Here is a 15,871-nt window from a genome sequence, read left to right as displayed (position 1 = left end):
TTTACTGTGCTATACCACTCAACAAATTAACTCAAAATGGATTAAAGACTTACATTTAAGACCTGAAACCATGAAACTCCTAGAAAAAAACACGGGCAGAAGGTCCTTGACGCTGGTCTTTGCCATGTTGCGTCAGGACATGACAACAGACGCACCAGCAACAAAAGCAAAACTCAACAAGTGGGACATCAAACTAAAAAGCTTCTGAACAGCAAAAGAAACAATCAAAAAATGAAAACATGAAACGGAATTGGAGAAAATACTTACAAACCATATATGGGATAAGGGGTTAATATCTAAAATATATAAAGAATTTGTACAACCCAGTAACAACAAAAAAAAACCCAAACAAGCCAATAAAAAAATGGGCAGAGGAACTGAATAGACATTTTTCCAAACGCACACAAAAGACCAACAGGTACATCAAAGACACTGAGCAGCACTATCATCAGAGCCAAGCAAATTAAAGCCACAAGGAGGGGAGGGGAGGGGAGGGGAGGGGAGGGGAGGGGAGGTCGCAGGTGGAGCTGGAATGCGGTGTAGCTCCAGGCTATCACAGGCTGTGCTCAGACTGATCAGTTGGAATGTGTTCAGTGCAGGCTTTGTGCCACAAGCCACGTAGGCCCCTCCTGTCTCCCTCATGCTACTCCCCCACGCTCTGGGCCCCTCTGCTCTCCAGGTCTCATCTCACACAGCTCAGGGGCAGGGAATGAGATTTGCAGACACAAAGCAAAGTCAATAAAACCACCTCCAGCCTGGAAAGAAAGAAAAGAAAAGAAAAAAAGTAAAGAAAAGAAAAGGAAGAAAGGAAAGGGAAGGAAAGGAAAGAGAAAAGAAAAGACACAAAACTCATACCTGCTATAATGGCTATCAGCTAGAAGACAGGACGTAACAAATGTTGTCAAGCATGTGGTGGGGAAAGGAACCTTTTTCCTCTGTTAGTGGAAATGTGAATTGGTTCAGCCAGGTTTCTCAAACAATTAAAAATACAACTAGCATATGATCTAGCAATTCCACTTCTGGGTATATATCCAAAGGGAATAAAAACAGGATTTTTAAGAGATATTTGTGCTCCCGTGTTTACTGCAGCACTATCCACAATAGCCAAGACATGTAGACAACCAAGTGTCCATCAATGGATGAGGGGATAAAGATGTGATATGTACATGCACACACACACCCACACACACACAGTGGAATATTGAGCCACAAGAAAGAAGGGAATCCTGCCATTTGCAACAACATGGATGGATCTCGAGGGCACTATGCTTAGGGAGATAAACCAGACAGAGAGAGAGAAATATTGTATATTAATTATATATGGAATCTAAAAATGCCAAACTTGTAGAAACAGACAGTAGAATGGCGGTCACCAAGGGATGGGAACTGGAAAAGTTGGGGACATGTTAAAGGCTACAAACTTGCAACTAGAAGATGAGTGAGCTGCGGAGATCTAATGCACCACACACAGATTACAATCAACAACACTGTATAATATAGTTCAAAACTGCTAACAGACTAAATCTTAGATGTTCTCACCACAAAAAAAAAATGTATGTAATATATGTTACCTAAAGCTAAGGTGGCAGTCATATTGCCCTTTATAAATGTATCAAATCAACATATTGTACACCTAGCACTCACAGGATTTTCTAAGTAAATTATATCTGAATAATGAAAAAAAGGACAAATGCGGATTTATACCCAATGAGCAGAGTGAGGGGGTGGTCAGTGGATGGAAAATTACTAGAAGAAGGAGGAATCAAAGGTAGGAGAATGTTGCTGAACTGGCCTAAAGGATCTCTGTAAAAGCAGGCCAAACATTTACACATCAAAGGTAGGGGATGAGGAACCTGATCGGCTATCAGGGGTGATCAGATAGCAAGGGCAGGGAATTGACTGAGCAGGATTCTTTGCTAAGACTGGCTTAGGCTGGCCAAGGACAGAGCCCAAGGATAAACCCTGGTCAAACAGAGTGCTCAGAGGAGCCTGTTTAACCTTTGGTCAAGCATAGAGTCTTTGTCATATGGGGCTTGTGCACTGAAAACTACAAACCATTGTTGAAAAAAACTTAAAAGAAGGCCTCGGTAAATGAAAAGGCATCTCGTGTTCCTGGATCAGAGTTTAATATTGTTAAAACTGGCAATACTACCCAAACTGATCTACAGATTCAACACGATGCCTATCAAAATCCCGGCTATTTGTTTTCAGAAACTGACAAGCTCACCTTAAAATTCTTACGGAAATGATAGGTACTCAGAATAGCCAAAGCAATCTTTAAGAAAAGGACAAGGTTGGAAGACTCATACTTCCTGATTTTAAAACTTACTACAAATCTGCAAAACTCGCGACAGTGTGGTCACTGCTGTGAGGACAAACATACAGCATGGGCACAAAACTGAGCGCACAGATACACCCGTACATCTATGGAAATTTAATTTTTGATAAGGTGCTAAGGCCATTCAATGGGAAAATAAGAATCTTTTTAACAATTGGTATTAGGACAACTGGATATACATTTAAGAGAATCAAATTGGATCCCTTCCTCACTTGATACACAAATAATAAAATAGATCACAGACCAAATGTAATAGCTAAAATTATAAAACTCTTAGAAGAAAACAAAGGAGTAAATGTTTGTGTCCTTGCCTTTGGCAATGGTCTTTTAAATATGACATCCAAACAACAAGCAACAAAAGAAAAAATAAATTGGTCTTCATCAAAATTAAAAACTTCTGTGCTTCAAAGATTACTAACCAGAAAGTGAAAACACAACCCATAAAATGTGTGAGAATATTTGTAAATCATGTCTCATAAGGGTATAGCATCCAGAGTAAACAGTGATCTCTTATACCTCAACAATAAAAAGGCAACCCACTTAAAAATGACAATGGATTTTGAATAGACATTTTTCCAAAGATATACAAATGGCCAATTCACATATAAAAAGATGCTCAACATCATTAGTCATCAGGGAAACACAAATAAAAACCACAATAAGATACCACTGCACATATACTAATTTGGCTCTAATAAAAAAAGACATCACAAATTTTGCAAGGATGTGGAGAAACAGGAATCCTCACGCACTGCTATTGGGAATGCACTGTGGTGCAGCCACTTCAGGGAAGTACGGCCTTACTCAAAATGATAAACTAGGAGTTTCCCTGTGACCTAGCAATTCTACTCCTAGGTATGTACCCAAGAGAACTGAAAACATATGCTCACACAAAAACTTGTATACTAATGTTCACAGAAGCATTATTCATAACCAAAAAGTAGAAATCATCAAAATGTCCATCAACTAATAAATAAAGCAAATGTATCAATACAATGGAATATTCAGCCATAACAAGGAATAAAGTACTGATACACGCTACCGCAAGAAATTCAAAATCATTATGTTAAGTGAAAAAGCTAATATTAAAAAAAAGGCCACCAGAATAGGCAACTGTATACAGACAGAAAGGAGTTTAATTGTTGCTTAGGTCTGGAGTTTGAGGGGAAAGGAGGGGTGACTGTCAGTGGGAACAGGACTTCATCCGGGTGGTGATGAAAATGTTCTAAAACTGTGCTGACGGCTGTACAACTCTCACAGTAAAAACCATTGGACTGTCTACTTAAATAGGTTAATTGTATGGTATGTGAATTGTATCTCAATAAAGCTATTTAAAAAATCAGAGGGAGATGATTAGAAGTGTTACATTTTTAATTTTCTGCTTCTGTTATTCTAAAATAAAGACGTCATTTAAAAGCAGTTGATTAAAAGGTTTCATTTTCTGTAAACATTATGAATGTGCAATAAAAAATACTGTAGTAGTTGGATGCTTCCACTTTCAGGCAAAATGAACACATTCGGTGACAAAAAAAAAAAAGATGAAAAACAGGAACCTATTTTTTCAATAGGTTCTCTCATCTGCATCTAGACATATAATTAAAACTAAAAGTCAATGAAAGGAAATCACTTCAAATAGCCAAGACACACAAACAAATGTTTCTGCCTTTTGATTATTAATCCCATTCCTAGGAATTAATCTTAAGAAAATAAGAAAATCGTAATAGCCAAAACACATTTATAACACAACTGTTACTGTAACACAAACCTCTAAATCAGCACTACTGCTTTAAGTCTCTAAACACACTGTTCAGTCCAAGTGAGATTTTCACAGTGAGACATTCTTGCTGAAGGAAGCACAGCACCGACTTACATTCTGAAGCAAGCTCCTTATCTGGTTGTAAAACAGCACTCTGAGTGCCACTGCTGTACAGAATCAAAGTCTCCAAAATGAGGCCATGATTGATAGCCTATGATATAACTCAACAAACTACTGTATGAACATAAAGGAGATTAACAGCAGCTAACAATCATTCAGCTTTTACTATGTGCCAGGCACTGTACCAAGTGCTTTACATACATTATTACCTCTTTTATCCTATTTGCAGATTAGGAAATAAAGCCCAGAGAGGTTAGAGAATTGATCAAGGGCTAACAGCAAGTAGGAAGTGAAACCAGGACTCATTCTCAGGCATATATGACTTCAAGTTTGATCACTATATTACACTCTCTCCATGAAACTGAATATAAACTATGATTACAAATATGTATACATGTGGATAAAAATTTAAAGGAACGAAAATGGAAATAAATTTTTAGGATGGCGAGACCAAGAATAAATTTTTTAAATTGTCTGTTCTCAGTGTGTAACTATTCTAATAATATAAAAAATAATTCACATAGTAAATCCAAGATTGTAAGTGAATAGATATTTATGCCATTGGACAATGTCTCAATTATATATAAATATATATGAAATCCTTTTTGTTCAATGTTATAGAAGTGATTGTCTGTGAGATATTGCCCTTAAAAGATACATATAAAAGAGCGGTTCTCAAAACGAAGTGTGCGCTGGAACCCTCCAGAGGGCTTGTGAGAACGCAGATTTCTGGGCTGTAGTCCCAGAGTTTCTGATTCAGTGGGTCTGGGGTGGGACATGAAAATTTGCGTTTCTAACAGGATGCCAGGAGATGCTGATGCCGATGGCCCAAGGACTCCACTGTGAGAACCAGTGCTTTTAAAAAAAAAATAGCATCATCCCAAATCTAAATACCATTGAATAATCAATTTAAACATAAACCTTATGAATTTCTCTGGATTATTTTAATGTACTAAATAGGTTCCTGACAACATACAGGCTGATAAAATCTATATACGAGGTCTGTCCGGAAAATATCCAGCCATCATTAATATAAAGAGGCTGTTTTGCATGACATTGATGTAACCTGGCAGCCAAGGAGAGTGGACTGGAATACACATGTGTGAACAATGACAACTTCACTGTACTAGTCAGTGGGGGCAGTAGATGCCATTGAATGAGCATGGGTACTGTGTGGCCGTTGCATTCAAAATGATCTGAGCGAGTACAGCAATGAATGTGCTTCAAATTTTGCATTAAGCTTGAAAATTCCTCCACAGAAACTATTCGGTTGATTCAGAAGGCCACAGCTATGGGCTACTGGTGATTGGCAGCTTCATCATGACAATGTGCCCACTCACGCATCACACTTCATGCAGAGTTTTTTGGCAAAACATCAAATCACCCAGGTGACTCAGCCCCACTACAGCCCAGATTTGGTGTCCTGCAACTTCTGGCTTTTCCCAAAACTAAAATCACCTTTGAAAGGGAAGAGATTTCAGACCATCAGTGAGATTTAGGAAAATACAACAGGGCAGCTGATGGCAATTGGAAGAACAGTGTGAGGTCCCAAGGTGCCTACTTTGAAGGGGACTGAGGCGTCATTGTCCTGTGAATGATGTTTCTTGTATCTTGTATCTTCTTCAATAAATGTCTCTATTTTTCATATTACATGGCTGGATACCTTCTGGACAGACCTTGTATATCATAGTTCATACTGCTGAAGAATATAATAGTTTTGGGTCCAATCGTTTCTTTCTCTCAATCAAGAGCTACAAACATTCCAAGGAGGTTAAATAGTTAAACTTTAAGTTATCTACTGATAATATCAGCTGCGTACCTCCAGCCAAAACTGACTAAATTATGCTAAATTGCTGAACTATTGTGAGGGTCTCAGAATTAAAAAAAAAAAAATTTTATTGTTGTTCAAGTACAGTTTTCTCCATTTCCACCCACCCACTCCTCCCTAGCCCCACCCACCCCCACCTCCCACCATCAATCCCACCCGCCTTTTGCTTTGTCCATGTGTCCTTTATACATGTTCCTTGATGAGGGTTTCAGAAATTAATCTGGCTAAGTCAATCAACAATTTTAGAATATAGAGCAGTCGTAAGTACTAAAAAGAAACCATTCATACAGTAGATACTACCATAGGTAAGTAATCTCCATGTCTCAGCTGACAATGAGCTTCCATTAGTAAGAACAAGGAGGTCCTATTTCAGTCTCTTTAGAATAATTTGACCCCTGGTAATCTATCAACATTTTTGCCCATATTCACGCGGACTATGCCATGAAACGTACCTATGTTTCTGACCATGATTCCTTTCAGTTCATCCACTTGCGCTTGAGTCTCCATCACTTTGTCAAGGCCCTTATTCTCAGAGTGATGTTTCTGTAAGAAAGTAATACTTAACTTATGATACCTAGGCATTACTTACAGTAGGAAAATAAAAAGAAATGACATTGAGAAATGCTCTAAAATTATGTCTCTATTGATACAAAAAAAGGTCACTTCATTAAAAATTGTTACCAGACCTAGGAAAAAATATAGACAGCATAAAAATTCCACCATATGAAAAAATGCGTTACAGTATAAAATACCACTTTATTTTACATTAAGTAGAACTAAATGTATTATATCAAATATACATCTGAGACTTTTGGAGCAGAAGTAGGGGGTTCAGACAAAGAAGAACAGGAGACTATAGTTGTAGCAGGGGAACAGGACAGGGAAAGGGTACACTAAATTGTTCCCCATTTCTTGGGTATGATGAGGTAGGAGGTAGCCCAGCTTCCAGGCATCGGTTCTTATACCATTGGGATGAGGGTATGTGTCCTATTTTCATTGGCTTTTTACAGGATCTAGAAATGTAATACACTGATAACAGTACATATTTTGAAATTAGTATCCATAGCTAACAATTACGGAGTGCTTAATACATAATATTCCAGTCACTTCACTGTGTTAAATGTTTCAAATAGGGAATGTTATTTAATTCACCCAAAAATTCTATGATGAAGATGCCATAATTATTACCTCCATTTAGAGATGAGGAAGCTATTCAGAGGGTCACACAGAACTGAGGCTAATGACAAAACCAGCTAAGTTGCAAGTTTGCTGCCAGCTGTTTACTTTGACTATGCATTGGTGTATTTTTGTTGGTGATATTTTATATAGTTTCACATATGAGGGAGGACCCCTCAAAAAACCCCAGAAATTATTTATAAAAAAATGTGTATTTATGATGCCTTTTAGTGCTTCTGCCATTTTTTGTTTTACTTCTTCCACATTGGCAAAACATTTCCCTTTGAGGACTTTTTTCATTCAGGGAAACAAAAAAAAAGTTGCTGGGGCAAGATGGAGTGACTGTGGAGGGTGGGCATAGGGGTCATGCCGTTTTTGGTCAAAAACTGAACACTCATCATAGCGTGGGCAAATGCAGTCATAAATCACCCATCATGACCTCAAAATTACAACTAACTAATAAAACAACCATCACTCAGGTCTGCCAGAAATCGAGTTGAATGGAAGTCTGACCACTACAGAATTGAAGAAACCATATCCATCCAGGCTCATAGGAGGCACAGAGACACAGAACAGGCTGTTCCCACACCCACACGTGGTGGATAAATTCGGGAGGGGTATCTCAGGAGCAAAGAGTCCCAGCCCCACACCATGCCCCCCAGCCCAGGGCTCCAGTGCCAGGAAGGTAAGTCTCCCTAACTTCTGGCTGCAAAACCCAGCGGGGACTGAGTTGGCAGAAGAAACTTCTGGAGTCTTAAAAAGTTCCTCTTAAAGATCCCACACACATATGCTGTGGTTGGTACGGCTCAGTGGATTCAGCACCAGCCTGGAAACCAAAGGGTCGCCAGTTCGATTTCCAGTCTAGGGCACATGCCTGGGTTGCCGGCCAGTTCACCAGTAGGGGGCGCATGAGAGGCAACCACACATTAATGTTTCTCTCCCTCTCTTTCTCCCTCCCTTCCCCTCTCTCTAAAAATAAATAAGTAAATAAAATTATTTTTTAAAAAAGATGCCACACAAGGACTCACCTACTCAGACTCACTCCCTCTGAGCTCCAGCACCAGGGAGCAGCTTGAAAGGCAGCAGTGACATATGGGGAAGAACTGAAGTGTCTGGCGTCAAGGCGAGAGCAGGGGGACAGCTTTCTCCCAGAGAGAAAGGTGGGCAGAGGCCATTGTCCTTTTTCTGAACCCTCCCCTCACAGAGCCCCAGAGTCAGCAGCAGGTGCCATATCGGAGACTATCAATCTGGTTTTCCCTGCGCCGGAGATCCCAAGACTCTGCCCACCCAACTTACAGACCCACCCAAGCTTTACCATATGAACAGCTGGTCGTGGCTCATGTTTCACAACTTCCTAAATCCTCTCAAACAAGTAGCAGCTGGCCTCAGTGATCTCCCAGCCCCCGTACCTCTTGCTAAGTGGCCCCCCCACACCAGGCACTAGTCACAGCCACCCTAGATTCACAACTTGGCTTTGCCTGGGAATCCCCAAGCCCAGCATAAGTAGCAGCCATCTCAGATTGCTTTATAATCCAGGCAGGGTGTCCCTGGGCAAAACACAGGTGGGGGCTGATCTTCACCTAGACCACCTGGGAAACCCCAGAGTCTGTGCACCCAGTGGACAGCTACAGACCACGCTGGAGCACCACCACCCTGCCCCTGCACAGCTGATCCTCTACAGAGGGCAGAGGTTGGTGGTCAGTGGTCACAGTTAATCCTTGCAGCTGACTGGCCTGGGGAAGTCCCTCCCACTGATCTGCCAATAGCAACCAAGGCTAAACTACAAGAGGAGGGTGTACTCAGCACACACAAATGGTGCACCTCAAGTACCCAGCTTGGGTGTTAGGGAGGCTGTGCCACTGAACACTGCAGGACACCTACTACATTATACATTAGGCTACGCTACCAAGACAGGGAGTCAAAGCTGCTTTACCTAATACATAGAAACAGACACAGGGAGGCTGCCAAAATGAAGAGACAAAGAACCATGGTCCAAATGAAAGGACAGATCAAAACTCCAGAAAAAGAACTAAATGAAATGCAGGTAAGCAATCTACCATAGGCAGAGTACCAAACACTGGTTATAAGGATGTTCAAGGAAATTAGCGAGGACCTCAACAGCATAAAAAAGATCCAGTCAGAAACAAAGGATTCATTCATTGAAATGAAGAACAATTTACAGGGAAACAACAGCAGAGTGGATAAAGCCTAGAATCAAATCAATGATTTGGAACATAAGGGAGCAAAAACAAGCAATGAGACAACAAGAAGAAAAAAGAATCCATGAAAATGAGGATAGTGTAAGCAGCCTCTGGGCAACTTCAAGCACACCAACATTCACATCACAGGGGTGCCAGAAGGAGAAGAGAATGAGCAAGAAATTGGAAATCTATCTGAAAAAAAAAGTGAAAGAAAAATTCCCTAATTTGGTGAAAGAAATAGACATGTAAGTCCAGGAAGCAGAGAGTCCCAAACAAGATATATGCAAAGAGGCGCACTCCAAGACTCATCATAATTAAAATGCCAAAGGTTAAAGATAAAGACAGATTTAAACGCAGCAAGAGAAAAGGTATTAGTCACCTATAGGGGAGTTCCCATAAGACTGACAGCTGATTTCTCAAAAGAAACTTTGCAGGCTAAAAGGGATTGGCAAGAAATAATTCAAAGTCATGAAAAGCAGAGACCTACAGCCAAGATTGCTCTACCAAGAGAAGCTATCATTTAGAATCAGCGGGCAGATAAAGTGCTTCCCAGACAAGAAAAAGCTAAAGGAGTTCATCATCACCAAACCATTATTATATGAAATATTAAAGGGACTTATTTAAGAAAAATATCAAAACTATGAACAATAAAATGGCAATAAATACATATCTATCAACAACTGAATCTAAAAAACAAACTAAGCAACAAGAAGAACAGCGACAGAATCTTGGATATGGAGAGAGTTTTGATGGTTGCCAGTGGGGGAATGGGTAAAGAGGTGAGGGGATTAAGAATTACAAATAGTGTCCTGAGTGGTGTGCCTCAGTGAAATGAGCGCTGGCCTGTGAACTAAAGGGTCACGGGTTCGATTCCCAGTCAGGGCACATCCCTGGGTTGCTGGCCAGGCCCCCTGTCAGGGGTGGGGGGCGCAAGAAGTAACCACACATTGATGTTTCTCTCTCTCTCTTTCTCCCTCCCTTCCCCTCTCTCTAAAAGTAAATAAATAAAATCTTTTTAAAAAATTACGGAGAGAGGGGGAAAGGTACAGAGAATAAGTAGCATAGATGATAGGTGGAAAATAGACAGGGGGAGGGTAAAAATAGTGTAGGAAATGTAGAAGCCAAAGAACTTATAAGTATGACCCATGGACATGAACTATGGGGGGGGAATGTGGGAGGGAGGGGGGTGGGCAGGATGGAGGGGAGTGGGGGGGGAATGGGACAACTGTAATAGCATAATCAATAAATATATTAAAAAATAAATAAATAAAGTCAATAAAAAAAAAAATTACAAATAGTTACAGAATAGCCATGGGGATGTAAAGTACAGTATAGAAAACTGAGTAGCCAAAGAACTTATACACAGGACCCACCGACATGAACAATGGTGTAGAAATTGCTGGAGGGAGTGGGGGGTACTGGGTAGACAGGGACAAAGGGGTAAATATTAGAACTGTAATAGCTTAATAAAATATAGTTAAAAAAATAAATCACCCATCATGAAATGGGCAAAGGCATTGAAAGAGTCTTCAAAAAAACTCACTGAAGCCAAATGCAGCCTCTCACAACAATGCCAGCTGGTACACTGATACAGTCAGGTTCCTAGAACACTCACCTGGTGGGGGAAGCCTGTACTACAAGGGGCCTGCCCTCCCGAAGATAATTCCAGTTATTTTGGGGTACCCCCTGACATATGAATGTTTCCTAGTGGGAAGTATAAAACAAATCAACTAATTGAATAATAAAGATTTGTAACTATTTAAAGAAACTTCATCGCCCAAAGTAATGCATTTTTAGAAGTATAATACTCAAAGAGAGTATTAAAAAGAACACTTACAGGGGAAGTGAAAAGGAAAGTATTCAATTATAGTCAGTTTTTTCTCATTCACAACACACTCATAGACAGAACTTGCGTCGTTGCACTCAGCAAGTTGCACGAATAAAAGGTAAGCATTTTTAAAGGTCTCAGCACCATTAGTCCTCAGGAAAATGCTGATTAAAAGCATAATAAAATATCACTAGATACCTACCAGAATGACTAAAAGTAAAAAGATGGACCATAACAAGTGTTGACAAGGAAGCAGAAACATGGAACTGCTGGTGAGAATGTAAATGGTGCAAGTACTTTGGAAAAAGTTGGTGACTTATTATAAAATTAAATAACACTCATCCTATGACCCAGAAATTCCACTCCTAGGCACTGTATTTTGCCATGTATAATGCACACCCACATTTTTGGAGCATAAGCATAAGTAAAAGAATTAAGAACATTTATATAGATAAGGAATTAGCGCTACCCATGTACAATGCACATCCTTATTTTCCCCTCAAAAATTTGGGTGAAAAAGTGTGCATTATACTTGGCAAAATACAGTATTTACCAAAGACAAATAAAAACATACATGCACACAAAGACTAGTACATGGATATTCATAAGAGCTTTGTTCGTGATAGCGGGAAACAGACAGCATCTGAAATATCCAGCAACGGGGAATGGATAAGCCAGCTGCGGTATATGCATGCAGTGCCGCCAGGCAAAAGAAGGGAACTACTGATTTATACACATGGATGAATATCAAAAGCCTTACACTGAAGAAAAGAAGCAAGAAACAAAGGAGTACATAATTTATGATTCCACTTACATGAAGTTATAGAAAAGACAAAACTATAGTGAAAGAAAATAGAGCAGAGGTTAGCTGAGGCACCGTGTGAGGGAGAGGACTGAGTGCAAAGGGACCCGAGGGAACTTTTAGTGTCCTGGAGTGTTCGCTATCTTGCAGAGGGTGGTATTTCACAGGAGTATACGTGTGTGAAACTTCACTGAGCCAACAATTAGGTACGTATACAGATAAACAGACTTTCAAATGGCTACTTTGAGCTGTTCGGAAATTAAATTTGTCTCATGGAACAGAAGGTCTAGGAATAGGTTAAGAGGCCATTTGGCATGTGGAATGCATGTGTGCTCCTGGATCGTTTAAGTAGATAATCTTTAATGTCTTTTCCAATCCTGAGAGACTCTATCATTAATAGAGAATATCACCAACTATTAGCTTTCTACCTTAAAATGATCCCTTCAACTTTTTTATCAGGGAAATTTTGTTATGTTGGCATGTAATAACACAGTCAGCAAACTATACTGAGTGCAGGGTCCTCTATACTCACAGTGCTTTGAGGTACTAAAGGCGACATGAATAAAAATACTATATCCTGAGAAAGATCTTACCAGCTGTGCAGCCAAGACACTCGAGAATTCACTATTCATGGCGTAGGGGAGTGCTGTCTGCGCTCTTGAACCGTACGTAGTCTGGAACCTCTTCTTTATCTCATTCAGAAAATTAAAGGCTCGGGAACGTTCAAAATCCTGAAAAGAGACCAACATGGAGTTCAAAAGCAAACAAAAGATGTCATGGATGATTAACAACAACCATAAGAACAGCTAACATTTACTGAGCAATGACTCCGTGAGCAGGAACTAACACTGACCTCATTTTACAGAGAAGTAAACAACATCTCTGGAAAGGTAACTAACTAGCTGAAGTCTAGATAACTAGTAAATGAGTGAGCTCAGAGTCCAATCCAAACATGTTCGATCACTGCCAACCGAAGACAACAGAATGTAGGTTAGTTTCTTAAGAGCAGGAATTGGGTTTTACTTCCCCCATATCCTTCATGGGATCTACGAGATAGCCCAGCACAAGATGTTCAGCAAATTCTAACAACACTATAGTCTTTCACACACAAAGATAACACTACTGACATAAACGTAGAATTGATTTTTTTCAATAGTGGTGATACATTTGAAAAAAATCAAGTGACGTACTCTTGTCTAGCTCCAGCTAGTCAAAAAGTATTTTTAAACACACACACGCAATTATAGATCAATAAATATGACTCAACTCTGACCGTCCCAAAGTTAGTGGGATTTATTTCTCATCTACTCCAAGGCCTTTCACTTTGGTTGTTTTAGATATAGCTGACTTAAAAAAAATAATTTTTAAAAAATCCTGTGAAACCAGAGATAAAAGTCCCTATGAGGGTCACTGTGGCTGACACTCATCTCCATTCACCTGAGGTGAATGTCTAAGCCAGGGGTTCTCCAACTGGGGTCCGTGGTCCAAACTCAAGGGGCGGATGTACTTGGATGGAAAAAAAAACTATGTTGTTATTTTCACCAATCTTTTTTTTTTCACACTTACTTTTAACAGATTTATTGAAGTACAACTTATAGCAATTACCCATTTTAAGTGTATAATTTTTTAAATTGTATTACTGTTCAAGTACAGTTTTCTGCCTTTTCCCCCACTTCTCCCCTCCACCCCATCTATCCCCACCTCCCTCCCCTGTTTCCACCCCCCTTGGTTTTGTCCATGTGTCCTTCATAGTTGTTCCTGAAAACCCTTCTCCCTTTTTAACTTATACCTCAATTGTGAATGTAGGTAGCAAGCCCGAGTAGTATTATTAGATGGCACCGAGGAGTCTGTCACCAATAGAAATCTTTTTTCATATGCCATCAGTTACAGACACTTCAAAATGCTGTTTATTCTCATCACCACTTCAAAATTATTATTAGTTATTAGATCCATGACTAGATCCCATTAATGAATTCATAAAGAAACATATATACATCACTATGTCAATTTTTAAAATACTGTGAATACTGTCTTTCAATATACTTGGTTTGGTTTAAAGTCATGTACTTTACTTCATATTTTATAATGTGTCTTCACAAGACTTTTCTTTCCTCTAGGAAAAAAGTTAAATTTGCACTGATACTGCTTAACTCATGATTCTCCCGCACCCTGTCAAAACAAAGTGATGGACCGGTGCTCAATAAAGGTCTACATCATAAAAAAAAAAAAAAAACATTCTGGGAGGGGGACATGAGTGTCAAAGGGGTCTGTGACACAATAAAAGCCAGTAACTGTCCTGGCTGGTGTGGCTCAGTGAATTGACCAATGGCCTGTGAACCAAAGGGTCGCTGGTTCGATTCCCAGTCAGGGCACATGCCTGGGTTGCTGGCCAGGCCCCCTGTGTGCAGGTGCGCAAGAGCAACCACACATTGATGTTTCTCTCCCTCTCGTTCTCCCTCCCTTCCCCTCTCTCTAAAAAGAAATAAATAAAATCTTTTAAAAAATAAAAAATAAATAAAAAATAAAAATAAAAAAGCCAATAACTCATACCTATGGTAATCATATCAATTCCATGTCTCTTGTCAGTAATCAATTTAGAAATAAAAATGCAGCCTCGTACTAGCCAATATGACATGAAAGGAAGTCCACTGTGAAAGCAGACGTAGGGGAGAGTGTGCGTCTGGGAAAACTTTCCTCGTTCCTACAGTAACAGACTTGAGAAGACACAGTCCGTCTTCTCTGGACACGAGCGTGAATAAGCGTGTGGCTGCTTGCAGCCGTAAGGGGAATGGGGAATGTGTCTGGGAAGAAGCTGACACTACGGATAGCAGAGGAGAGAAAGGACCATGGAGACATTGTCAAGTTAGTGAGTATTTCGAGTCTAGGATCTACAAATACTTAAAACTAACCTACCACTGTGAACCACAGGTCTCCAAAGCTGATCGCAGTGCACTGTGATTTTCCCAAAGTTCATACACATTAGACAATTCACTAATTACTGACTAGAGGAATGAAATAATTTAGTATTTCAGATACATTTTGAGAGGGCTTGATAGCAAAGTGTGATAATTATGAATACCGATTCTTACTACACAATAGGATAAATGTAGAAGTTGCAAGAAGTTAAGCTAAAACTCCACCAAAACCAAGCTGATTTGCATATACTCAGATAACGACTCTTGTCACTGTTGCTCTACATGATAAATGGAAAGTATAGAGAAATATTCCCAGCTATGGACAGCTATATCCATGTCACCTCTACCCACCGAAGATATAGATAATTAAGAACTGACTATTATTAACAGTACACACAGTTAAATGGCAATATATCTCCAAGTTACTTACATCATCCGTGATACAGAGGTATACAATCCTGTCTTGGCAGATGTAATGAAACAAATAACTGTAGGATAAAACATATACAAATTATGTGGTTATGAGTAATATGTCTTTCACTTCTATCTTCTACGTATAAGCAAATTCACACTGCTAATATGACCATTTTTTTTACAGATACTGTCTATTCTCTCTCTTCACCTCCAGTATACATACATACCTGTTTCTCTCAAATCAAACTGATAGGAACAAATAAAAAATTAAGAGAATGGCTCTACCCTAGCTATATAGCACAACAGTGTGCACATTACCCATTAAAATGAGAGCTGCATAAGCATATCATTTGGACTCTTAAGGCCTGGACACGAGATGCCATCTTAGGAGGGACATGTAAGTAAAACTAGCCCCCAGTGAGCCATGTGGTCTTCCTTGCACTCTCCTAAGATCTCAAAGCAAACACTTTTTTCCTACCAAATACTTAACAAT

General features: G+C 39.6%; 1 protein-coding gene across 1 annotated transcript in view; it reads right to left on the bottom strand.

Annotated features, from left to right (window-relative positions):
* VAMP7 (vesicle associated membrane protein 7) overlaps window positions 1-15,871 on the bottom strand; it is a 45,708-nt gene that overhangs the window by 16,083 nt on the left and 13,754 nt on the right. Inside the window, exons 3-5 of the mRNA XM_024564375.3 lie at window positions 15,395-15,452; window positions 12,643-12,780; window positions 6,495-6,585 (exon numbers count right to left, since the gene is read on the bottom strand). Of these exons, the coding sequence (XP_024420143.1) occupies window positions 6,495-6,585; window positions 12,643-12,780; window positions 15,395-15,452 (287 nt within the window). The remainder of the gene's footprint in view (window positions 1-6,494; window positions 6,586-12,642; window positions 12,781-15,394; window positions 15,453-15,871) is intronic.

This window comes from Desmodus rotundus, chromosome X (assembly GCF_022682495.2).
Source record: "Desmodus rotundus isolate HL8 chromosome X, HLdesRot8A.1, whole genome shotgun sequence".
Lineage (NCBI taxonomy): Eukaryota > Metazoa > Chordata > Mammalia > Chiroptera > Phyllostomidae > Desmodus > Desmodus rotundus.
This window is presented reverse-complemented; position numbering and strand designations above follow the sequence as displayed.